This window comes from Mobula birostris, chromosome 8, assembly GCF_030028105.1.
Source record: "Mobula birostris isolate sMobBir1 chromosome 8, sMobBir1.hap1, whole genome shotgun sequence".
Taxonomy (NCBI): Eukaryota; Metazoa; Chordata; class Chondrichthyes; order Myliobatiformes; family Myliobatidae; genus Mobula; species Mobula birostris.
The window spans coordinates 123,902,627-123,928,462 of record NC_092377.1 but is presented as its reverse complement, the minus strand read 5'-3'; the positions used below and the strand labels follow the sequence as shown (position 1 = coordinate 123,928,462).

General features: G+C 50.7%; 1 protein-coding gene across 3 annotated transcripts in view; it reads right to left on the bottom strand.

Moving 5' to 3' along the window:
• bcl3 (BCL3 transcription coactivator) overlaps positions 1 to 17,236 on the bottom strand; it is a 39,882-nt gene extending 22,646 nt beyond the window's left edge. Inside the window, exons 1-3 of one of the 3 annotated variants that reach the window (XM_072266109.1) lie at positions 16,311 to 17,236; positions 13,043 to 13,217; positions 163 to 271 (exon numbers count right to left, since the gene is read on the bottom strand). In XM_072266109.1, the coding sequence (XP_072122210.1) occupies positions 163 to 271; positions 13,043 to 13,217; positions 16,311 to 16,617 (591 nt within the window). In that variant the 5' untranslated portion in view covers positions 16,618 to 17,236. The remainder of the gene's footprint in view (positions 1 to 162; positions 272 to 13,042; positions 13,218 to 16,310) is intronic. The other 2 variants (XM_072266110.1, XM_072266108.1) reach the window with 2 other exon arrangements.
• Between the last annotated feature and the right edge of the window lie 8,600 nt (positions 17,237 to 25,836).

The window sequence follows — 25,836 nt, the reverse complement described above, 5'->3', positions numbered from 1 at the left end:
CTGGCTCCTACACCCCTCCCCTTCTCTGTAACCCCGTCCAGTCCCTACAAAACTCGCGGGTCTCTGTGATATCCCCCTGTTCAGGCCCCTATACACCTGTTTCCTGGTTTATCCCCACCCTCTTACCCTTCCAGTCACCTTCCCTCCACCCCTGTTTCCTACCTGCCGGAGGTTGTTGTAGATGTCCAAGCTCTTCTTGCCAAGGAGAAGGAGGTGGACGAGCCTCTGCACCATGTGAACGTCCCCTTGGGCCACCGCAATGTGGAGGGGCCTGTGGATGGGGGAGAGCGGGGGGGGGGGGGTGGTGTGTCACTCAATGTTGGAACACTCTCTGCTGCTCTCCCTATCATTCCTCACCTCACCCTCCATCACTGCCCCTCCCCATCACTATCAACCCTCATGACTGCTTCCCTCCACTCACTACCCCCCCATCACCATTGACCATCACTTCTGCCCCCACTCACTGCCCTCCCCATTGACCTTCCTTACTCCTCCATCACCCCAACCCCTCTCTACTGGAGAAGCATCCTTTGATGAGGGACAGTGAGGTACAGGTCATTCCTCATGGGCCTGGCTGATTTCATTGAGAATGTGACAAAGCACATTGATGAAAGTAGAGCAGTGGATGTGGTGTCTGCGGATTTCAGTGAAGTACCCCAGGGTAGGCTCATTGAGAAAGTCAGGAGCATGGGATTGAGGGAAATGTGGCTGCTCTTTGTGATGCAGGGGTATTAGAAGGGTATTATAAATGATTCTTACATGAAAGTGAAGGGTGAGTTGGTAAATTTGCAAATGGCATGAACGTTGTTGGTGTTGTGGATAGTGTGAAGGGTTGCCGTAGTTTACAATGGGACATTGATAGGATCTATGTCCGAGTCCTCCCTGTCACGTCCCCTCACCCAGCTCCTCCTTACACCCTCCCATATTCACTCCTACTGATCCTTTCCCCCACCCCCTCCCTACTCTCCCCCACAATATCACTCAATTATTCCTGATAACCATCTTCCTATCCATACTCCTGTCCTGGACATGAGGGACACAGAGATAGATTGGGATGAGGTCCTAATGTGGAACATGAGCAGCTCATGGGAGTCAGCTTCCCCTCCAAAGACTCTGTCTACGCTCCCCCGACCTGGTAAAGCAGCTAACATCAGAAAAGGCAATACACACTCTGGACACCCTCTCCAAATCGGACAGAAGATACAAAAGCACATACCACTTGGCTCAAGGATAGCTATCTCATTAATATCAATTACTCAAACAGGTCTCACGTATGATAAGTTGGACTCTTGGCCTCACAATCTACCTCGTTATGGTCTTGCACTTTACAGTTTACCTGCACTGCACTTTCTCTGTAGCTGTTACACTTTATTCTGCATTGTTATTGTTTTACCTTGTTCTGCCTTAATGCACTATGTAATGATCTGACCTGTATGAGCAGTAGGCAAGACAAGCGTTTCACCATCTCTCGGTACATTTGACAAAAATAAACCAATTCCAATAACAGTTGAGGAGGTGTGGAATGGCATAGCGGCGTGAAGCCTGAATGTTTAAAGACTGTTACCCCTTTTTGTACTCTACGTGGGTTGGCAGGATTAGAGAACTATGTGCTGATGGAGACGTACAAGTCTAGTAGGACATTATCGGGAAGGACTGAGTTATTGACAGGAGATGGTTAGATAGCGTGAATATACGGAACCTTTATCCCCAGCGCTGGAGAATCATCAACTACAGGGCAAAGGTTTAATGTGAGAGGAGAGATTTACTGAAGATCTTCACCCAGATGATGGTCAATATACGGGATGAGCAGGCAGAAGAAGTAATTGAGGCAGGTACATGAACACATAAGACTATAAGACATGGGAGCAGAGTGACCCATCGAGTCCACTCTGCCATTCAATCATGACTGATTTATTTTTCTTCTCAACCTTTCCTGACCTTAGACACACTGACTAATCAAGAACCAATCAACCTCCGCTGTAAAGATACCCAATGACAGCCTCCACAGCCGTCTGTGGGAATGAATTCAAAAGATACATTAATAGCTAAAGATATTCCTACTAGCTAAAGAAATTCGGTCTAGCTAAAGAAATCACTGTTTGAAAGGGACGTCCTTCTAGCTGGTCCCAGATTCTCACACTAATGGAAACATAATTAAAAGACACTAGAACAGGTACATAGATGGGAAGGATTTAGAGTGTTATGAACAAACCTAAAGCAGATGGGACTATTTTCAATGGGAATGTGAGTCAGCACAGATGAGGTTGTCAAAGAGGCTGTTCATCTGCTGTGTAACCCTGTGACCACCACCACACCCCAGTCTGACCATGGTTACAGCCCCCTCTCCCTCCACACACCTGGGGGCAGGCACGAACTGAAACTCCATCCATACCGTCGCATCACACACTTCCAGAGCCAGACACAGAGTGAAGCTCTCTTTGGACTGTCCCACCACACACTCCCGGGACTGAGGGATTCCAGGAACACTGCCTGGGCCTAGCAATATTCGGGAAGTAGTGATGTGTCATCAGAAGGCTGAGCCCTGATCTGTGTTATGTGTGAACTCTGGAATCCCCTTCGACTGCCTGAGCTCTCTCTCTCCTCTCAAGCTGCTTCCTAATATACACTGATACCTATAACTGTCACTCCAGGTCCCATCTAACAGCGTGTTGACACGGGTCCGCTCACGTACCGGGGTGGGTGGTGGGAATAGGATCCCCCCCACCTGAGTGCGTATGTGCAATGAGTGAGGCTGGCAGGTTAGAAGGCAGTTCTGCTGGGAGACCACACGGGACCTGTACTTGGCCAATCTCTGCCCAACCTCCAGCAACAAGAGCGTTAGTGAGCTGAGCCCACGGCTATGGTCAGATGTAGAGGCTCCTAGTGGAAAGTCATTCCTGGATTGGATGTCTGTGACTGGTGGTCTTCCTCAGGGATCGGCTTGGGCCCAGTGTTATCTGTCTTTGATATAACCGACTTGGATGAGAATGCACAGCACGAGGAATATTTAATGAGCCTGCAGCCAACACATGCACAGGTGGTGTTAATAGGTGGGGAAGAGGAGGATTGAGAATAGCTGTGGGATCTTGGTTGGCAGAGTAGTTGGGCTGACTGAGAAATGAAAATTAATTCAGATAATTGAGAGGTGTTCCACATTGGACGCACAAATCAAGGCAGGTCTTTAGTTGAACAGCGGGGCACCGGGGAGTGCTGTAGAACGATGGGACCGTCAAATACAGATACATGTGGAGTTTCAGGTGGACAGGGAGGTGAAAAAGGCTCATGGCTTGCAGGTCTTCCATTGTCAGGGCACTGATTATTGGACTTGGGAGGACACGGTCAGTTAGATGAGACATTGATGAGGTGATCGTGCTTGGATTTGGTCACCCTGTTGTAGGAGGGATGAGGTTGAATTGGCTAGGGAGTGGAGAAGGACTACAAAGATGCTGCCAGAACTCGGGGGATGGGGCTATAGGGAAACGTTAGACATGTTGGCTCTGTATTCCTTGAAGAGTCAGAGGCTGAGGGATGATCTCATGGAGCTATGTAAGCCCGTGAGGGAAACACGTAGGGTGAGCTCTCTTTCATCCAGGGATGGTTCAACTGAAAACTAGAAGCATGATTTAAGTTTACGGGTAAAAGATACCATTACCAGCTGAAGAGTCATGTCTTACACGGTGGGTCGTGCATGTATAGAGCCAGCTATCAGAGGCAGTGGTTCAGACAGGTATGTTCAATAATGATAAAGATTAACTTTGTTTGTCACATGTAGATGTCAAAAATTTAAAAAAATAAGGTAAAATTTGTCATTTGTGTAAATGATCCAAAAAAGTCTGAGGATGTGCTGGGGGCAGCCCACAAGTGTTGCCAGGCTTCTGGGACCCACACGGCGTGCCCACAACTCAGTAACCCGAACTTGCATGCCCTGGGAGTGTGGAAAGAAACGAGAGCACCCGGAGGAAACTCTGTGTTCAAGGGGAGAACTTAGAAATTCCTTACATAGAGAGATTAGGGGAGAATGTATAAACACCTTAAGGACTGTGGTTAGGGCTGACCACAAAAACTCCTTAAGGACTTTGATTATGGGAGAATTTACAGACTCCTTAAGGACAGCGGTTAGGGGTGAACATACAAACTCCTGACAGACAGCGGTTAGGGGTGAACACAGAGGAACCTTACGGACAGGGGTTAGGGGAGATCGGACAGAATTCTTACAGACAACGGCTAGGGAAGAATGTAAAAACTCTCTCCAGACAGTGGTTGGGGGAGAATAAACAATCTCCTCACAAAAGTGCTTAGGGGGACAAATACAATTTCCTTAAGGACAGCATTTACGGGAGAACATACAATTTCCTCACAGACAACGATTAGGGCTGGAAAATCCTTATACACGGAGGTTGGGGGAGAACATAAAAACTCCTTACAGACAATGGTTAAAGGTTTAATGTACAAATCCTTCTAATCAACAGCTTGGGGAGAACATACAAACCCCTTACAGACAGCAACTTGGGGAGAATTTACAGACTCATTACAGACAGCAGTTTGGGTTCCTAATACAAATTCCTGACAGACAGCGAATGGGGGAGAACATAGCAGCACCTTATGGACAGCATTGAGGATAGAATGTACAAATGCCTCAAAGACAGCGGTGAGAATAGAACGTGCCAACTCCTTACATGCTCAGCTGGAATTGAACTCTGATCGGTGATCGGTGGGGCTGTAAAAATACTGTGCAAATCGCTATGCTACCATGTCACCTGATTCATGGAGTATGTGGATAGCTGCATGGTAAAGTCTGGTGAGCTGTGGGTCAAGCGGTGGGGAATGGCATTAGCTGGAATATGCATCTTGTTGAGCATGGACACAAATGCCCTGAAGGACCTTTCTCTGTACTCTGTAACAGGGGGTGTGATGACCCTGCTAGGAAGTTTGAGTGGGTCACAGCTAGACATTCAGCACATCTGCTGGGCAATCAGAATGCTTGACCAGTGGCATGGCTACAGGATGGTTTCCAGTTCTGTGCTTACATCCTGGAAAGGTACCGGAGCCAGGGTGTGGGGGTGAGGAGGGAGTTGTTGGGGTCTGAGCACCCCAGGCTGCTCTGGATGGGGCTGTAGGAAATATCACTGATCCGACTGGTGCAGAGATCAAGGGTCAACGCTTTAACGTTGGGACAAAGGGGAAGGCAAGGAAGTAATTTGCTCACTGACTGCTGGGGTCAGAGGTTAGGGTTAGTATGAAGGTGGGATTGGGACTCGATCAAGGGTTAGGGTCAGGGTTGGGGTCAAGTTGGGTCAGGGCTGGGGTCAAGTTGGGTCAGGGCTGGGGTCATTTTGGGTCAGGATCCGCAGTACACTCGAGTGACGACGGGGGCTGGGCCGGTACTCTCTCCTCCAACCGGAGGGCTTGAGTTATAAGGAGAGACTGGACAGGCTGGGACTCTTTTCCCTGAGTGAAGAAGACAGATAGGTGCCCTTATAAAGGTTTACAAAGCCATGAGGGGTGTTGATAAGGTGGGTGGTCACAGTCTTGTCCCCAGGGTCAGCAAACTAAGAACCAGAGGGCACAGCTTTAAGGTGAGAAGGGGGAGATTTAGTAGGAGCCTATGGGGCAAATTTTTCCACGCAGACAGAGATGATACCTAGAGCCAGCTATCAGTCAAATTGCAGTAGACCAGCCAATATTACAGCAAAATATAGGCCCTTCAGGCCACAATGTTGTGCCAGCTTTTTATGTTACTCTAAGATCAATCTAATCCTTCCCACATGGCTCTCCGTTTTTTTCATCCAAGTGCCGAGTCCCAATATTCCCAAAGTATCTTCTTCCACCACTAACCCTGGCAGAATGTTCCACACACAAACCACTCTCTGTGTAAAAACTTACCTCACACATCTCCCACTAAACTTTCCTCCAATCACTTTAAAATGGTACCTTCTGTTATCAGCCACTGCTTCTCTAGGGAAAAAGTCCCTGGCTATCCACTCTGCCTAGCCTCTTATCATCTTGTACACGTCACCCCGCACCACCTCTGATCCGACTCCACTCCAAAGAGAAAAGCCCTGACTCTCTCAACCTTTTCTCATAAGACATGTTCTCCAATCTAGGCAGCATCCTGGTGAATCTCCTCTGCGCCCTCTCTAAAGATTCCACACCCTTCCTATAATGAGCAGACCAGAATTGAATGCAATACTCCAAGAGGTGGAGCAGGTACATTTCAAAGATACCTGGAAGAATGTCGTGAAGTTGGAAAGGGTTCAGAAAAAAATTCACGAGGCTATTACCAGGACTGGAAGGCTTGAGTTATAAGGAGAGGCTGGACAGATTGGAACTGTTTTTCCCTGGAGTGAAGGAGGACGAGGGGTGACCTTATAGAAATTTATATAACCCTGAGGGGCAGAAATAAGGTGGGAGGTCACAATCTTGTCCCCAGGCAGGGGAATCAAGAACCAGAAGGCAGAGATTTGAGGGAAAGGTTAAAAGGGGAGCTGAGGAAAAGATGTTGTGTGCATGGAAGGAGATGCCTAATGAGGTGGTGCAGTGATATTATAGAGGACAGGGTATCAGGCGCAGCAGGGCCAAGAGGAACACAGAGCTGGGAGAGGTAGGTGCAATGGCCGGTACAGACCCGATCGACTGACGAGCCCCTCCTGGTACTGTAGGGTTCAATTCTGCTTGGCTGGGGCCACCCTCTCCTCCCTCCATCCCTGGCTGTGCACCAGCATGTTGGCTGTACAGAACAGTAGAGATACTGACTCACCACGCTCTGATACATATACCCTTCGGGACAAGCTGCACATGCCCAGCAATGGTGGAGTGGGAGTGGGGGGCGTAGGGCAAGGGTCAGACAGGGAGAGGTACAGGTGAGAGGAGGAGAGGCAGGTGCATGGGGACTGAGGGAGAGTGGGGAAGCAAATAGATTGGAGGGGGAGGGATGGGAAGGGGGAGTGATGGGGAGAGAGATGGGGTGGAGAGAGGGGAGATTGTGGAAGTGAGATGGGAAGCGGAGAAATGCAGTGGAGAGAGAAGAGATTGGGCAAGTGAGATGGAAGGGGTGAAATGGGGTTCTAAAGAGGGGAGATTGGGAGAGTGAGATGGAGTTGAGAGATGGGAGACTAGGGGAATGAGATGGGTTGGAGACAGGAGAGATTGGAGAGTGAGATGGGTGGACAGAAGGTGATTGTGGAAGTGAGATGGGAAGGGGGAGGAAGGATGGGGAGTGAGATAAGAGGGGTGAGATAGAATGGAGAGAGGGGAGAGTTGGGAATGAGATGAGAAGGGGGGAGGGAAATGAGGAGGAGAGACGAGAGATTGGTGGAGTTAAATGGGAAGTGGGTATGATGGGGTGGAGAGAGAGGAGAGTTCACCAGAGTGACATTAATGATACATTTAAAACCCTGAGGTCCCCTAGCGCATCGTGGATAGTGTAGCAGGCTCACAGCCCCAGAGAATAGGATATGATCCCCCACCTCCGGCACTCTCCGTGTGGAGTTTGCATGATCTCCCTGTGAGTTTTGCCCATGGGCTTCAGTTCTTTCTCCACCCCACATCTCAAAAACATGTGAGGAGGGTGGATTAATTGGCCTCTGTGAAATGACTCCTCAGTGGGCGTAGAATGTGGGGAGAATCAGTGTGAATGTGGAAGGTGGGGGTAAGGGCTTATGGGGAACATTAGTGTAGAGTGGGATTGAGCAGTGAAGAACAGAGAGAATGAAAAGGGAAAGAAGAGGAGAGAGGGAAAGGGGAGACAGAGAAAGATGCATAGAGGGGACAGAAATGCCGGGAGTGGGGGGAAGGCGGGGACAGGTGAGTGCACAGTGAGATACTGAGGGTGTCTCAGCGAGAAAGTGTGATAGAGAGAGAGAGAGAGAGAGACAAGAGATCCTGCAGATGCTGGAAATATAGAGCAACACACACAAAATGCTGGAGAAAGCAAGTCAGGCAGCAACTATGGAGGAGGATAAGCAGTTTACACTTCTTGTCGAGAGCCTTTATCAGGACTGGAAAGGAAGGGGGCAGAAGCCAGAATAAGAATTTGAGGTGAAGGGGCAGAGTACAGCTTAGCATGTGATCGGTGTGAACAGGTGAGGTGGAAGGTTGGTGAGCGGGTGAAAGGGGATAAATTAAGAAACTGGGAGGTGACAGGTGGAAAAGGTAAAGGGCTGAAGAAGGAGAATACTGATAGGAAAAGACAGTGGACCACGAGAGAAAGGGAAGGAGAGTATGGAGAATCAATTGTTCTGCAGTGGTAATTTGTTGTGGTAGTCAGCACTGTTATTCCAATGCCAATCAGTTAGCCACTCCCATATGGGAGGAGTTCACACTGGAGAACCAGAATTGTCAGTAAAGTTCAGTAGCGTATCCTGCATACTGGTCTCCTGGTGTGCTCTGCACTATGCCTCAGTATCAAATACAACATGGTGTCAGAAGTGGTTGATCGTCGATGAATTGGGGCTACAGACCAAGTAAGATCCCCAACAAGAAATAATCTACAGTAAGACTGTTCTTGTTCATCTGTGAAAAATAGGCAGAGATTTATTTTGTTAAGGCTGATCTGAGAACTAGCCAGGGTTGTTGGGCAATGCCTTTGAGCTACATCCAAAAGATGAAACATTGCAATAATCAGTAGGCCACCCGTCTGGGAAGTGCACAAAGGCACAGACATAGCAGAGAAGTCGGAGAAATTAGTCAAGACTCTCAGGGGGAGAAAAGAAATCTTTTGTAGTCCAAAAAAATAAAATAATGAATAGACAGACAAACAGGAAAATGGAGTAAATGACAGCAGTACCTGCAGCTACTCACCTAATAAAGCCCCCTGAGACAGCTGATTTTTCTAAACCAGGGGACTTTGAGGGATGACTCAGACACTTTGAGGGATGACTCAGACACTTTGAGAGATTTAGGGTTGCAAGCAATCTCACTCAGGCTTCAGAAGAGCATCAAGTACACACACTGATATACTGCACGGGTGACAAAACAGATGGCATTATGGGTGGATTAGGTCCGACGTGCTCAGGAAAAGGTGTAGAACAAAATCAAAATCAAAGAATAGTTCACAAGAAAGCCAAAGCTGGTAGATGAGGGGAAACAAGGTGCAATCAGAAAGACAAGAAAAAGAGGTACAATAGACCTCAGTTCAAACAGAACATTCAAGCAAAACAAAGAGCAGGTAAAATGTCCAACTGCAGGAGATGCAACAAGTCCCCATTCCATGTCAAGGAGCTCTGTCCAGCAAAAGAAGTAAAATGCCAGCAATGCAATTGAGTTGGCCGTCATAAAAGCAAATGTCACTCAAAAACAGATCTTCAGGAGACCAAAGAAGATTCAGACAAAGAGAGAGCTTTCCTTGGGGATCCAGATTCAAATAAACAAGGCAACTATATAGACAACTATAGTTCAGTTGCAAAATGAGCAGTGGTGTTCAAAATGGACACTGGGGCAGAATGTCACAGCCATCCCAAATGTCTGTTCACAAAACTGATGAAGAAAACAGTCATTACTCTAAACCCAACAAAGAAAATACCCATGAGGCCAGGGAAAAATAAGCTCAATGTGAAAGATATATTCAATACTCCCATCTGTAAAAATGAGAACCGGTTAAAAGAGGATATCTATCTTCTCACCACTAATGGGACAACATGCCGTCGAGATGCTGAACCTCATTACAAGGTTAGATTTGCTGAACAATGCTCAGTGGCAGAAGAAGTACCCGGAGTTTTTCACAGGCCTGAGGGTACTGAAAGAAGAATACGTTATGCAACTGAGGCCTACTCTGTGACCACAGTGAGGCATAAACCGATCCAATTCATGAACAAAGTCAAAGCTGAACTAGAGAGAATGGAGGTGCTTGACATCATAACTAGAGTGAATGAACCTACTGACTGGTGTGCAGGCATTTTTCCTGTTCCCAAGCAAATGACATGGTTAGGATCTGTGTTGATCTGACAAAACTGAATAATGTGGTGATGCAGGAGAAGGTTATTCTGCCCTCTGTTAAGCACATATTTGGTACGCTGGATGGAGCAAAGTTCTTCACCAAACTAGATACAAATTCAGGGTTCTGGCAGATCCATTTAGCCCCTGAATCACAGAAGCTCATAACCATTATCACACCATATGGATGCTATGCCTTCAAGAAACTCCCTTTTGGCATCTCATCAGCCCTTGAACTCTTTCCGATGAGTATGACCAAATTTAGGAGGGTCTGGACAATCTACTCATCTTCAGAGGCTCAAGTGAGGACCACGACAAAAGAATGGAAGCGGCCTTTGAGAAAATGAAACTGACTGAGATCACCCTGAACAAAATGAAATGAGAATTTGCAAAGCTGGAAGTGAAGCTCTTAGGCCACCAACTGTCCTCAGAGTGCAACTAGATTCAGACAAACCGGCAGCAGTTCAGAACGTAAGATATGGAAGCAGAATTAGGCCATTTTGTCCATCGAGTCTGCTCCGTCATTTCATCATGGCTGATCCAATTTTCCTCTCAGCCTCAATCTCCTGCATCCCTGACCAATCAAGCATCTATCAACAACACAAAATACTCTTCAGATGCTGGGGTCAAAGCAACACTCACAACACGCTGGAAGGACTCAGCAGGTTGGGCAGCATCCGTGGAAATGATCAGTCAACGTTTCGGGCCAGAACCCTTCGTTAGGACTGTAGAGGGAAGGGGCAGAAGCCCTATAAAGAAGGTTGGGTGGAGGGTGGAAAGGAGAAGGCTGGTAGGTTCCAGGTGAAAAACCAGTAAGGAGAAAGATCAAGGGGTGGGGGAGTGGAAGCAGGGAGGGGATAGGCAGGAAAGGTGAAGAAGGAATAGGGGAAAACACAATAGGTAGTAGAAGGAGGTGGAACCATGAGGGAGGTGATAGGCAGCTGGGGGAGGGAGCAGAGTGAAATAGGGATAGAGGAAGGGAGGGGGAGGGAATTACCAGAAGTTGGACAACTCTATCAACCTCTGCCTTAAATATACATAAAGACTTGGCTTTCACTACTAGCGTCCTGTGGTAAAGAATTCCACAGATTCAACACACTCTGGCTAAAGAAATCCTTCCTCATGTCCATTCTAAAAGGACGGCCCTCTACTGTGAGGTGTGTCCATGTGGAACAACCTACGAATATATCACAGATTCACAGTTTCCTTGTGATAGTAAGCCAGCTGGGAAAATTCTTTCCACATTTGGCAGAGAAAACAAAGTCACTTTCGAGCTGAAAAAGACAAATGTCTTCTCACTGTGGGTTACTGCTCACAGAATGCTGAGATGTCCAAGCTGTCCTCTACATTCTCAGCAGCAGTTACCCAGCACCTGAAAACTGCGTTCACTCATCATAGAATACTCGAGACACTGGTGACAGATAACGGTCCACCCTTCAGCTGCTCAGAATTCAAAGCCTTTGCTAAAGACTACGACTTCAGACTTCAGACAAGCAGTCCACAGTACCCACAGTTATAATGTTGGCAATTCCTTTTTGCGTTTTTGGGTAATGTGAACTGAATCGCTCAATTTCAGTCACTATAATTTCAATACAGTTCTATGAATTTTTCCTTTTTTTTCCAAGAAGGGGAATTGTTGTATTAGTTAATAGTGTTATCCCTATGCCATTCAGTTAACTGCTCCCACATTGGAGGAGTTCACATGCTGTACAAGCAGGTATGCCAATAAAGCTTAGTTGAATATCCTGCAAGGCTGGTGTCTGGGTGTCTCTCTGCATTATCCCTCAACATCAAACACAACAAATCCAAAATATTGGCAATTCCAGATTCTTCCCCCCCCCCCAACCATCCCCAATGCTGCTTGAGCCACTGAATTCCTCTAGCAGATTGTTGTGGGGGGGGGGAGACAGAGTGGGGACATGGGGAGGGGAACACAGAGGGGGGAGAGTGGGGACATAGAGGGGGAGAACAAAGAGGAGGGAACACTGGAGGGTGACATTGATGGGGGACTCAAATGGGGGCAGACAGGGGACAGAGGTGGGGAACACAGGGGCACAGAGGGGGACATAAAGGGGGGTGACAGGCGGCACAGAGGGGTGTCTGGGGGGGATAAAAGTGGGAGAAAGAGGGAGGAAATGGGGCTCGCAGAGGGGGGCAAACAGATAGGAAACACAGAGAGGGGACATAGAGCAGAGATTTTAGTTGAGAGAGAGTAGTGTAGGTAGGAGAGAATGATGAGAAAAAGAGGAGATAAACAGAGAGAAGAGTGGAGGAGAAAGAGAGAGAGTGGCAGGAAGCGACGTTGTGGAGTGAGCTCTCACAGGGTGAACGAAACCTCACCATTTCGGGTAAGAGCAGACCACAGACAGTCAGGAAATGGTTAATGTGCAAAAGGTTTGATGTCAGGGATGCTGAATGGGCCCGGTGTGGTAGGGCCGTGTGTCGCTGCGGTGTGGGACAGGAAGGAGACGGTGCTTCCCCTCAAAAGAGGGGCAGAGCAGGGCAGGGGACAGGGTTCGAGCAAGAAAGCAGGCGAATGACACCCCCTAAACAGTAGGCAAATGGGGAGGGTGTACTTGCCTCCACATTACCCACCCCATCTCCCCTACCAGCACCCTCGCCATCTTCCACTGACTTCTGACAAACTACACACCCCCTGAGCTGTGGGGAATAGCAGGGCAGAATGCATCCCTCATACCCCTCCCCTCAGTCCTCTGTCACACCACCCTCTTGCTCCCTCCCCACTAGTACAGGCAAACTACACAGACCCTGTTTGGGTTAGGTACACAGGGGTGGGGAGTGATTGAGGTAGATAGTTCTACCTCCATCCTCTTCCCACCCCCAAAATCTCCCCCTAGACACATGAGCTTACTTCTCAAAACACAACCTTCCCATCTCCACTCCTCTTCCCTCCCTCCCTCCCCCTCCTCTCCGTTCCTCTCCTCTTCCCTCCCCTCCCTCCCTACCTCTCATTCACCCTCCCCTCACCCCTCACTCCCTCTCCACCTCATTCCCCTCACCCTCCCTCCTCTCTCCTCTTTACCTCACTCCCCTCACACCATTCCCTCCCTCTGCTACTTCCCCCCCACCAACGGCGCTCACACTGACTTACGTATCGCCGTCCTCGTCCTGGCGTGTTGCCACAGCGATGTCCGAAGCCAGGGGGTCGCCCTGCGGGTGGAGGAGGAGGGAACAGGCGGGAGGGTGGAGGCCAGCCAGGCCACTGACGGTGAGGGGTGGGTGTGTGGGTAGGGGGCAGATGGGTAACTGTGCGGGGTAGTAGGCAGCTGGGTCGAGGGTGAGGGGGAAGAGAATGATAGGAGAGAGAGAGAGAGAGAGAGAGATCAGTCACACCCTGTTGTAAACCCTCACCCTCACACCTACTGAAACGAGGATCCTTCTGTGCACTGACACAGCACCCACCTCATGCACGTCAGCTGCAATAAAGGCACTATATGACACCAATCCACAGCATAATCCTGTCCGTTCAGTCCTAACTGTGCAATCTCCTGTTCCAGTGAAGATTGCTGGGAGTGAGTGATGGGATGGAGTGTTGGGCGTTTCACCCTGTATCTGACCCCACGAATGTGTGATGGAACGGTGTGGAGTGAGCTTCTCTCTGTGTAGACCCTGGGAGTGTGTTACCATAAAACCACAAGATACATGAGCAGAAATAGGCCACTTGGCCTTTCGAGTCTGCTCTGCTCTATCCCAGTCAACCCCATTCTCCTGTCTTCTCCTTGTAGCGTTTGATGCTCTGACTAACCAAGAACCAATGAATCTCTGCTTGAAATATACTTAATGTCCTCAACATCCATCCAGAGCAGTGAATTCCACAGAATCAATACCCTGTGGCTAAAGAAATTCCTACTCATCCCCATTCTAAATGGATGTCCCTTTATTTTGAAGCTGTGCCCTCTGACCCAAGACTCTCCCACTATAGGAAACATCCCCTCTCTACCTCCTAGGCCATTCAATGTCAGATAGGTCTCATTCTTCTAAATTCCAGTGGGTACAGGTGCAGATCCTCGTATGTTAACCCTTTCCTTCCTAGAATCATTCTCGTGAACCTCCTCTGGGCTTTCTCCAATAACGGCGCATCTTTTCTTAGATAAGGGGCCCAAAACTGCTCACAGTACACCAAGTGTGGTGTGACCAATGCTTTATAAAGCACCAATCTGACTTCTTTGCTCTTATATTCCAGTCTCTCACTTCTTAAAGAGTAGAGAGACATTCGCAATATTCTAGTCCTCTGGAACCAATCTAGTGAGGACCATGTGGAGGGAGCTTTACTCAGTGTCTGAACCTGGAGCGTGTGACTGGAGAGACCTTTAGTCTGAGCCCGGGAGTCTGTGATGGGATGGTGCAGGTGGAGTCTCACTCTGTACCTGAGCCCGGGAGTGTGTGACAGGACGGAGTAGAAGGAGCTTCGCTCTGAAGCAGGCTGTGCAGGAGTTGCTGAGAGTGATTTTCTGGTCTAAAAGCCCTGTGTGATGAGGTCGGTGCTGGTCTCCACGGGCCAGACAGTATCTGCAGGCAGGGAACATTAGGGGAATTTGTGAGCCCCTGTGGGGATGGTTCACCTCCAGCCACTCCTGGTCACAGGTGGTGGGTATCATTCAGTGGTGGAAAATCCCCCTTCAGCACACACAAGCAACCTTTGGGAGGAGTGGCGATTCAGTGGGAGGGGTGGTGAAGCGGGAGCTCCATGCTGAGGGAGGGGTGGTGAGGAGGGAGCACAGCACCATGGGAGGGGCCTTGAGGAGGGAGGCTGCACCGAGAGAGGGGCGGTCAGGAGGGAGTGCCGCATTGTAGGATGGCGGTCAGGAGGGAGGGAAATGTTTTTGACATTACACTGACATCCCTCTGTTTTCGGTGTTGGACACCCACCTCTGACAGAATTCCCAGGCAGATTCCTGAGGGGTTTGTGGTTCAGATCATGGTTGTGATTCCCACATTCCCACAGTAATGCTGCTGCTCTGGGGTTGAGTTTCCCCAGGAGTCAAACCCCCATTTGCCCTCATTCCTCCCCCTCTGACCCACTCCCAACACTCTACAGGTTTGTGGATGGTGTTCCTGCTTCCTCTGGCACACACAGGGCATGCAGTGCGACCCAGTGGAATCCAGTCTGTCCCTCAACAAGATGCCCTGTCCAACCTGATGACCTTTTGCTATCCTTGTTGAGGCAGGCTTGTCAAATCACCCTCCCGCTGGGTCACTCTTCGCCCTCTCCTTGCCACTCTCTCCTTGGGTCACTCCTCACCCTCACGTTTGCTCCAGCTCTCTCCCTCCCATCTGTGAGAGTAAGTGTGTGTGAGATTCTAAGTACGTGTATGCGTGTGTATATGTTTGTGTAACTGTGAAACTTGGCGTGTGAGATTGTGTGTGTGTGCATTCATGTCTACGTGTGTGTGTGTGTGTGTGTGTGTGTGTGTGTGTGTGTGTGTGTGCGCGCGCATGCACGCGTGCACGTGTGAGATTTTATGGTGGTGTGCATGTAAATATGGTGTATGTGTCTGTGAGTGTGAGATTTTGTGTGTGTGGGGTGTTTGTGTGTGTGGTGGGTGTTTGTGTGCGTGTGTGTGTGGGCGTATGCTTGTGTGAGTGTGCGTGGGTGTTTGTGCGTGTATCTGTGTGGGAGGCTGTTTGAGTGTGTGTGCTGTGTTTGTATGTGTGTGCACGTGTGTGGGAATATGTTTGTGTGAGTGTGTGTGGGGTGTTTGTGTGAGTGTGTGGGGGGGGCGTTTGTATGTGTGTGCATGTGTGGTGGGGTGTTTGTGTGAGTGTGGGTGTGTGGGGCTGAGTGTGTGTGTGGTGCGTGTTTATGTGTCTGCATGTATGTGGGGTGTTTGTGTGACTCTGTGTGTGTGGTGGGGTGTTTGTGTGTCTGTCTGTCTGTCTGTGTGGGTCAGTGAGAAACAATAACACACAAAACAGATGCACATGGACACACAGATATTCATACACAGAAATTGACCCACACAGATACACAGTGAATCGCCCACCCCCTCCACTCCCCTTACCCTCCAGCTGTTGGGAGCTCACATCTAACTATTTGGGTGGTGTGGAATCTGGGCGCCCCGTTTCCAACGCACCCCTACGTTGTACTCTCCCACGCTCGCTCCGCTCCCTGCTTTGCCCATTCCCCATGGAATCTCCACCCCCTTCCCATTTCCCCACTGATCCTCGCCCTTTGTCCCACTCCCCAAAGTCTCTCTCCACACACCCTGCACCACCTTCTCCCCTATTTGCCATGGACTTCATTCCTCGTGCACTGTACCCACCGTCTTGTCGCACTCCCCACAAACCCTACTCCATCTCGCTCCACACCCCTTCCTCTTCCTCACCCCATGGTTGGGGGTTTTCAGGCGAGGACTCACCTGGAATGTAGGGCGGGTGTGTCAGTCCGAAAGGCAGGTACAGGCGCTCCAGGTAGGGGGATGTAGGGAGGGAGCAGCTGGACACCTCCTCCCCTCTGCACGGTCCCCCTGGGGGGATCTCCGAGCGACCCCCCTCCCGCGGGTAGGGCCTTTTGCGGGGGGGCAGGGAGAGACTGGAGCGCTCCTTCTTGGCTGGAGGGGGTCTCCCCTCGGGAGGGGGTCCGCACCCCCAGACCCCCCGCTGCGTCCTGAGGTCCAGAGGGGCGGTGTGGGTCCGCTCCTCCATCCCCGGCTCTTCCAGCTTCATGGGGAGGGGTCCCGTCCCCGGGAGGGAGCGATCCCTCAACGCACGACCAACATCACTGGCTCCTGGGCGGGGAGTCTCCCCCAGCTGTGGTCAGCTGTGGTGGGACAGGAGCGATGGGAGGGTCGGACTCGGTTCTCGCTCCCTCCCTGTCTCTGCAGCAGCACAGGAGCGATCCCTCACTGGAGCTGAGACGAGAGAGGTGCACACTCGCTGTGGGACCGGTTGTCACACTCACACGTACGAGAGAGTTCGGGGCACACTCTTGTCGCGCGTACACACACTCACTGTCGCTACACATACACACTCCTCTATCGCATATATGCACTCTATCTCTATCACTATTTCTCTCTATCTCTCTTTCGTTCTCTCTCTCTTACACACACACATACACACATACACACACACACACACACACACAGAGGGGCGGAGTGTGAATCGGAAGCCGCTGTGAGCGGGAGAGGCCGGGTCGGCAGATAGGGACTTCCCCGCAAAATCCGACTAATCATTGGCTGCAAGAGCTGAGTCGGGCGGATCTCGTCCGAAACTTCGGGGAGGGAGGTGGAGTCGGGGGTGAGGAAGGGGAGAGGAGAGAAGACAGGAGGGAGCGGAGAGGAAAGGGAGGGGTAAGGGAAGGGAGGAAAAGGAATGGAAGCGGGCGGGGAGCGGAGGGAGGCGGGGGGAGTGAAGGGGAGCAGAGAGGGAGGGGGGAAGGGAAGTAGGAGAGGGAGGAGATGGGGATGGAGGCGAAGGAGAAGGAGGGAGAGTGGTGGGAAGGGACAGGGGTATGAGGGGTTTGGAAAAAGGGTGGGAAGGGAGAAGGGATAAAGGGAGGGAGGGGAGGGAAGAGGTTCTGGAGTGGGGAGAGGGAGAGAGGCGAGGGAGTGAGAATGAAGGAGGAAGTGAGAGAGAGAGAAGAGGTGAGGGAGGGGAGTGAGGAAGGGAGGGTGGGATGGAGAAAGGGAGACATGAGGGTAGGTGGGAGGGAGGGAGGAATAACCGTTCGGCCCCTCTCTGTGTTCTAGGCAATCTCAAAGCTCCATGCTCGCAATTAAACTGATCCAGTGAAACCCTTCCCCGCTCTCACTGTTAAGAAGCAGAGGGCCACCTGTTCACCAGAGAGGGGGTTACCCCAGGGTGATGCACGCATCTTGTGTGGCGTGTTGTTTTTGAGGTGGGGGGTGTCATTTCAGGCTGTGCAGCATCGCTTCCTTTCTCCTCCCCCACTGACAGAACGTAGCCAACGGAGAGTGCGGAGGGGTAGAGAGGGGAAGTGAGGAGAGAGGGGGATAGTGGGAGATGGAGAAGAGGGGTTGGGGAAAGAAGCGGAATGTGGGAGAGGGAGGAGAGAGGTAGTTGGGGAGAGGGTGACAGTGGGAAAGGGAGAAGAGGGGAAGTGAGGAAACGGAGAGTGGAAGAGGGGGAAAGAAAATAACGCGGGGTAGAGAGGGTTAAGCAGAGAGACGGGATAGGAGAGAGAATGGGAGGGAGAGGGTGGTGAGAAATGAGTGCGGAACGTCAGTGCGGTAGTGAGCCGGTAGACACGGGGTTAATGTAGCTCCTGCAGATGGTGACTCTCGCCCCCTACTGGCCAGACGACACAACAATCAGTCTGCTTCGGGAATGATTCCTGTTCCAACCCCATCGTCTCTCTGTCTGCACCGGGAATTAACCCGTCTTCGGCTCTACCGTCTGTCTACCTCTCCTTCTCTTCTTTCTCTCTTCCACTCATACCTATTTTTTTCTCTCTCTCTTTCAATCACCCTTTCGCTCCCACATGCTCTCACTGCTGCACCCCCACCCCCACCCTCCATTTCAAAGTTACAGCACAATGGTCGCCCTGCAGCCGGACTCCTGGTCACCTCACTATAGGAAGGGTGTGGTTGCAAAGGACATTCCCAATATGTGGCCTTCTGTTACGGGGAGAACTGAGCCCGACTGGGCCTGTTTTCCCACAGCAGTGGCGACTGAGGGGCATGAATCAGAATCAGGTTTACTGTCACTGATGTTGTCATGACGTTTGTTGTTTTGTGGCAGCAGTACAGTGCGGGACATAAAATTACTGCTAGCTGCTAAAGAAACAAGTAGTGTAAAAGAGAAACAGTGAGGTAGTGTTCATGGATTCATTGGCTGATCTGAAATCTGATGGTAGATGGGAAGAAGTTGAGTGTGTGTCTTCAGGCTCCTGTACTTCCTCCCTCATGGTAGCAATGCGAAGCTGGCAGGTGACAGGAAGGTGGGTGAGGTGAAGTAAGAAGCTGAGAGATGTTCGGTGGAAAAGGTAACGGGCTGAAGAAGGAATCTGATAGGAGAGCAACATGGACCATAGGAGAAAGGGAAGGAGGAGGGGAACTGGAGGGAGGTGAGGGGAAGAGAAGGGGTTCGAAGGGAGCCTGAATGGGAAATGGAAAAAAGAGAGAAAGGCAGGGTAAAAGTCAGAGATATTGATGTTCCTGCCATCAGACGGGATATGAGGCGTTGCTCCTCCAACCTGAGTGCCCTTATCGTGGACGTAGAGGAGGCCAGGTACCAACATGTCAGAATGGGAATAGGGATAGGGATTAAAATGGTTAACCACTAGGGAATCCTCCCTGTTGCAGACGGAGGAAGGCGCTCAACAAAGCGGTTATGTAGTATAAGCGGCTATCAGTGATACTTAACTTGATTCTTATTGATCAAAGATTCCCACCATCCGGGCCGTGCCACCTTCTCACAGCTCCCATCAGGCAGGAGGTATAGAAGCCTGAATTCCCACATCACCAGGTTCAGGAACAGCAGCTTCCCTTCAACCATTCAGTTCCTGAACCATCCAGCACAACCCCAGTCACTACCTCAGAACAGCAAAACAGTGACTATTTTGCAGTAGAATACATCTTGATCTTTTACTCTGTGCTCTTCCCTGTAAAAGCTGTGCACAATTATTGTTTTCTTTCTTGTAAATGCTAAATAGATGATGCTGCTACAAGTAAGTTTTTCATTGCACTGTGCAAACATGGACATGCATGTGTATGACAATAAACCTGGAATGGAAACTTGCGAAGCTTTGAGGTTCCTCTGACAGACTGAGAAGCTACCACTGAAAGACACAGCAGTTACACCAGTAAATGCAAATACTTAAAAAGAATCAGTACAGGGTTTTTTATGTATGTGCCATTAAGCTAATGGTGGGAGGGCAGACCAACCCTGCTTATCTGGAGAGATTGCCGACAGTGTTAGGCAAAAGGATCAACTATTTCCAAAGAAGCATCAGCAGCCTGTGCAATGTTCACAGTTCAACACAGCCCAGTGTTAATGAAAGAAAAGGAGATGGGATATGAGGTATGACTGCTGAGAACCATCAAAGGTGATGGTTCTGTGTTCAATAAGGTGCACGGCAGCTGGGTCCCTTATACACACACACAGACAGACAGGAGATTTTTTAAACAGAACTATAAAAGTTTATTTACATAACAAATACACAAAGTGCAAACATTCAGCATTTACAAGACAGTGAATAATTCAAATTAAAATATGATCACCACCATCTATAAAACAGTCAATTCCCTGGGAGGCTGTCCACTCTCGGAAATCCCCTCCTGTACCCATTGCGACCCAATGTTCCCTCTCCAAGGACAGCCAGGCACAAATATATCCTCGGAAGAGGGGCCTTCAACTTTCCGCCACCTGGATCCGTGAATGGCCATCTTGACCAGGTCCAGAAGCAAGCCCACCAGTATATCCTCCTCGTGACCCGTCCTCTTCCGTATGGGGACAGGGGATTATCTCAGTGAGGCCACATCAATTGTCTTCAACTTTGGTAACCCTTAAATGAGAAAGATGTCATTATAGCAGAAAGAGAACAGAAGAGGTTTATGAGAATGCTGCCGAGACTCGAGGGGCTGGGTTGTAGGGAGAAGTTGGACTGGCTCAGACTTTACTCCCTGAAGTAAAACAAGAATCACCGTCTATGTGCCTCATGGTTCTATATACTTATAGATGCACATAACATCATGAGGGACACAGACAAGGTGAATGCAGAGTTTGCCCTATTTTGTACATGGTTTCCTAGTCTTCATGTGGTTTGGTATAGTTTTTCAAAACATTTTATTGTATTTCTTTTTCCTGTAAATCTCTGCAAGGTAGTGTATGGTACTCTGATAATAAATTTACTTAGAACTTTGAACATTTTCCCGCTGCTGAGAAATCAAGAACTAGAGGACAAAGGGTAAAAAGTAATGGGAGAGATTTAGTAAGGGCACGAGGGGCAACTTTATAAACAGGTGCCTCTGAACCATTTCTATCCATGTACCTGCCTGAATGTCCTTAAAGCGTTGCAGTGGACACTGGTCTACCACTTCTTCTGACATCTCGTCCCACAAAGCCATCACCTTCTGTGTGAAGAACTTGCCTCTCAGGTCTCCTTTAAATCTTTCCTTGCTCACTTAAACCTGTGAGCTCGGGTTTTAGACTCATACAAACATAGAAAACCTACATCACAATACAGGCCCTTCGGCCCACAAGTTGTGCCGAACATGTCCCTTCCTTAGAAATTACTAGGCTTACCTATAGCCCTCTATTTTTCTAAGCTCCATGTTCCTATCCAAAAGTCTCTTAAAAGACCCTATCGTATCTGCCTCCACCACCGTTGCCGGCAGCACATTCCATGCACTCACTATTCTCTGAGTAAAAAACTTATCCCTGACATCTCTGTACCTACTCCCCAGCACCTTAAACCTGTGCCCTCTTGTGGCAGCCATTTCAACCCTGGGAAAAAAGCCTCTGACTATCCACACGATCAATGCCTCCCATCATCTTATACACCTCTATCAGGTCACCTCTCATTCTCCTTCACTCCAAAGAGAATAGGCCAAGTTCACTCAACCTGTTTTCATAAGGCATGCTCCCCAATCCAGGCAACATCCTTGTAAATCTCCTCTGCACCCTTGCTATGGTTTCCACATCCTTCCTGTAGTGAGGCCACCAGAACTGAGCACAGTACTCCAACTGGGATCTGACCAGAGTCCTCACTTACCCTGGGGTAAGGACTCTGCCTCTGATGGTTTTATAACCTTTTTAAGGTCACCCCTCAGTCTCTTTCACTTCAAGGAAAACAGTCCGGCTGTCCAGTGGCTCCTTATAACTCAAGCTCTCCAGTCCCGGTAACATCCTCATGAACATTTCCTGCCCCTTCTCCAGCTTAATCATACCCTCTGTGGCTGGGTATCTAGACTGAACACGAGACGCAGGCAAGGCAGAGTCACAAAAACAGCTTAATTTCTATCTTTGAATCTCCCCTTTCTCTTTTCAGCGTGGATAAGGTTCCTGACCTGGGTTACACTCAGATTTTGGTTCTTTGCAGTGGTGGGACCCGCTCCCAGGGGCCACTTTTCGATATCCCAAGGACGCGGCCCAGAAGATGAGCATGCCTCTAGGGTTCTGAGGTTTTGTGACCCAGTGGACAGACTGATTCTACACTGGTGTCACCAACTGAAGAGCCACAGTCGAGCACGGAGTATCGGGAAGAGAGGATCAGCGGTCAGACGCTCTATACCTGGTGACACTCTCTCTCTCTCTTTCTCTCCCCTCTACCCCTACCACACTCCCTCCCTCCGTCCTTCTCCCTCTCTCTGCCTTTCCCCTCCCACTCCTTCCTTCTCTCTCTCCCTCCCTCTCCCACTTCCTCTCCCCCTCCCTCTCGCTCCCTCACGCCCTTCTTCTCCCTCTCCCCTCTCACTCCCTCTCTCTTCTTCTCTCTCACTCACTTTCTCTCTCTCTTCCCCCTCTCTCCCTCCCTCCATCTCCCTCTCCCCTTCCTCAACCCCTCTCACTTCTCTACTCCTCTCTACCTCTTCTCCCCACCACCCTCCTCTACCCCTTTTTCCCTCCCTTTACCTGCCCTCTCCCACCCTCCCTCCCTAGCTCCCTCCCTCTATGCCTCTCTCACTCCCCCTTTCTCTCACTTCTCCCTCTCCCTCCTTCATGCACTTCCTCTTCCTCTCACACTCCCTCCCTCTCTCCCCCTCTCCTTCCCTCTCAGTCTCCCATTCCCCTTCCCTCTACCCCTACCACTCCACCACCCTCCCTCCCTTTCTTTCTACATCCCTCTCTCTCTTCCTTTCTCTCCACCCCTCTCTCCCACTTGCTCTCCCCCACTCTGCCTCCCCTTCTCTCTCTCTCCCCCTCTCTCTTCCTCTCTACCCCCCCTCGCCCTCACTTTCCCCACCTTCTCCCCCTGTCTCCCACCCTCCTTACTTTTTTATCTCTCGCGCTCTCTTTTCTTTTCCCTCTCCCTCCCTCTCTCTCTCTACCCCTCTCCCAATCCTCTTCCACTCCCTCTCCCTCCATTCCTTTCTCCCTCTCTCTCTTCCCTCTCTCTCCCCCTCCCCAACCCCTCCCCTTCATCAGTTCCCTACCCCTTCCCTCTGCCCATACTCTCCACCACCTTCCCCTCTCACTCTCCCTCCCTTTACCCTCCCTTTCCCACCCTCCCTCCCTCCCCCTCTACCTCTCTCTCTCCTCCTCCTTCTCCCTCCCTCTCTTGCTCCCTCCCTCATGCAGTCACTCTCTCTTTCCCATTCCCTGTTCCCACTCTCCCTCCATCTCCCTCCCTCTCGCCCCCTCTCCCTCCCTCTCTCTGTCTCCCCTCCCCTTCTTCCCCTGTCCCTCCCCCACTCCCCTTCCCCTTCCTGCTAACCCTACCACTAAACCACCATCTCTCCCCCCTTTTCTCACCTGCTCTCGCTCCCCCCTGCATCTCCTTCCCCTTCTCTCTCCCCCTCTCTTCATCGCAACCCCTCCTTCTCCCTCTATCTTCCTCTCTCTCTCGCTCTCTTTTCCTTTCCCTCTCCCTCCCTCTCCTGCTCCCTACCCCCTCCCTCTCCTCCTCTCTCCCTCCCTCTCTTCTTTCTCCCTCCTCTCTTCTTTCTCCCTCTCTCTCCCTCCTCTCTCTTTCTTCCTCTCTTGCTCTGTCCCACTCTCTCACCCTCCTTATCCCCGTCTCTCCCTCCCCTCTCCCTCCCACTCTGTCCCTCTCCCCTATCCTTCCCTCTCCCCTCCTTCTCTGCCTCCCTCTCCCTCCCTCTCTTCCCCCCTCCATATTTCCTGCGCCATCTCCCTCTTCCTCTCCCCCTCCCCACCCACTCCCCTTCCCCTTTTACCCATACCCCTCTCCCCCTCCACTCTATCTCCCCTTTCCCTTCCTCTCCCTCCTTCTCTCTCTCTCTCTCCCCCTTGCCCCACCCCTCCATCTCCCTCCCAGTCCCTAACCACCTTCCCCTTCTCTCTAACCCCACCCCTGCGCCATCCTCCCTCCTTCTCTCTCCCCCTCTACCCCTCTCTGTCCTCCCTCTCCCCACTTCTCTCTGCCTCACTCCCTCTCACACCCTCCCTGTCCCAGTCCCTACCCCCTCTCCCCCCCACCTCCCTCTCTCTCTTCCCCCACTCTTTATCTCTTTTTCTTCCTGCCTCCCACATCCTCCCCCTCTCTCCCTCTGTCTCTCTCTCCCTCAGTCTCTAACTCCACCTCCCTTCCCCCACTCCTATTCCCCCTTCCCTCTACCTCAACCACTCCCCCACCCTCCCTCCCTCTCTCCCTCCCGAACCCCTTTCCCTCTCCCTCCTCTCTCTCCCTTCATATCGCCTCTCTCCCAACTTCTCCCCCTCCCTCCCACTCCCCCTAACTCCCCACCACTCTCCCTCTTTCCATTCTCTCACTCTCTGTCTCCCCTTTCCTCTCTCCCCTTCCCTCTCCCCCTCTCTCCCTCTCTCCCTGCCTCTGATACTCCCTCTCCCCTCCCCTCCTCTTCCCTCACTCCACTTCCCCTCTCTACCCAACCCCTGCCACCCTGTCTCCCACTCTCTCTCCCCCCTCCCTCCCCTCTCTCCTCCTCTCTTTCTTACTCCCCCCTCCTTCTCCCCTTTCTCCCTCCCTCTATATCTCTCTGTCTTCTTCTCTCTCTCCCACCCTCTCCCTCTCCCTCCCTCTCTCTCCATCCCCCTCTCCCTCTCTGTCTCCCTCTCCACTTTCCCCATCTAGCCCTCCCTCTCTCTGTCCTCCTCTCTCGCTTCCTCCCTCACTCTTCTTGTCTCCCTCTCTCCCTCCCTCTCCCTCTCCCTTCCTCTCCCTTGCTCTCCTTTTCTCATCCCCCTCTCTCCCTCACTCTCTTTTCCTCTCACTCACTCTCTCTCCACCCCTCTCCCCTTTCCTCTGCTCTCCCTCTCTCTCTGACCTCCTCTCTCCCTCCCTCTCCCCTGCCCCCTCTCCCTCCCTCTCTCTCTCCCTCTTGCTCTCTCCCTTTCACATCCCTCTCTCACCCCTCTCTCAATCTCACTCCCTTTCTTCCCCTTTCCGCGCTCTCCCCCTCTCTTCCCCTTACCCGCGCTCTCTTTCCCCCTCCCTGGCCCCACTTTCCCCATCTTCCTCTCTCCCCTTCCCTCTTCCCTCCCTCTCCCCCGCCTTCCTCTCTCTGTTCCTCTCCCTCTCCCTCACTCTCTCTCTCCCTCTATATCCCTCTCTCTCTCTTCCTCTCTCAGTCTCTCTCTCTCTCTCTCTCTCTCTCTTCCTCCCCTCTGTCTTCCTTTCTCTCCCTCCCTCTCCCTCTCTTCACTTCTCCCTCACCCTCCTTCTCTCCCTCCCTCCCTCTTTCTCTTTCTCATAGGTGGGGATAGATTGCTGCCGATTCTTAGGGCAGAGAACTCGAAAAAAAGCAGCCCGACAGACTTTTAACACCATAAATCAGCAAGTTGTTTTGTTATGTCTCCCCTCTGGCTGTGAAAGAGGTCACCTCTTGTCCCCCTTATTACAGAAAGACTGTGGTATGTCGAATTGATGGGTGAATGATTAGTTTTTGTTGTCCTGTGGATCGTGGTCTTCACTGGGGGTCTTGCTGTTGCTGGCTTGGTGGGTGGAAGGTGCTGATGCTTTTTTGCGGAGATGGGTGGGTGTGGGGGAGTCATTGCTTTGCAGCTGCTTGTGCATGGGGGGGTGATTGGGGGGCCCTTTGGGGTTCTAACATTCCAACTCATTCTTTTGGGCACTCTTTTGTTTGCGTGGAACAAGAATTTCAGGATCTGTATTGCATATATTGCTGGATGTAAGAAATAAAGTCAATTCAATTCACACATTTCTCTGGTACTAATTTGAACTATTGAACCTATTGAACTAAACTCTCAGTGTGATCTCTCCAGTGACATCCGAATTCCTGTAACACACATCAAAGTTGCTGGCGAATGCAGCAGGCCAGG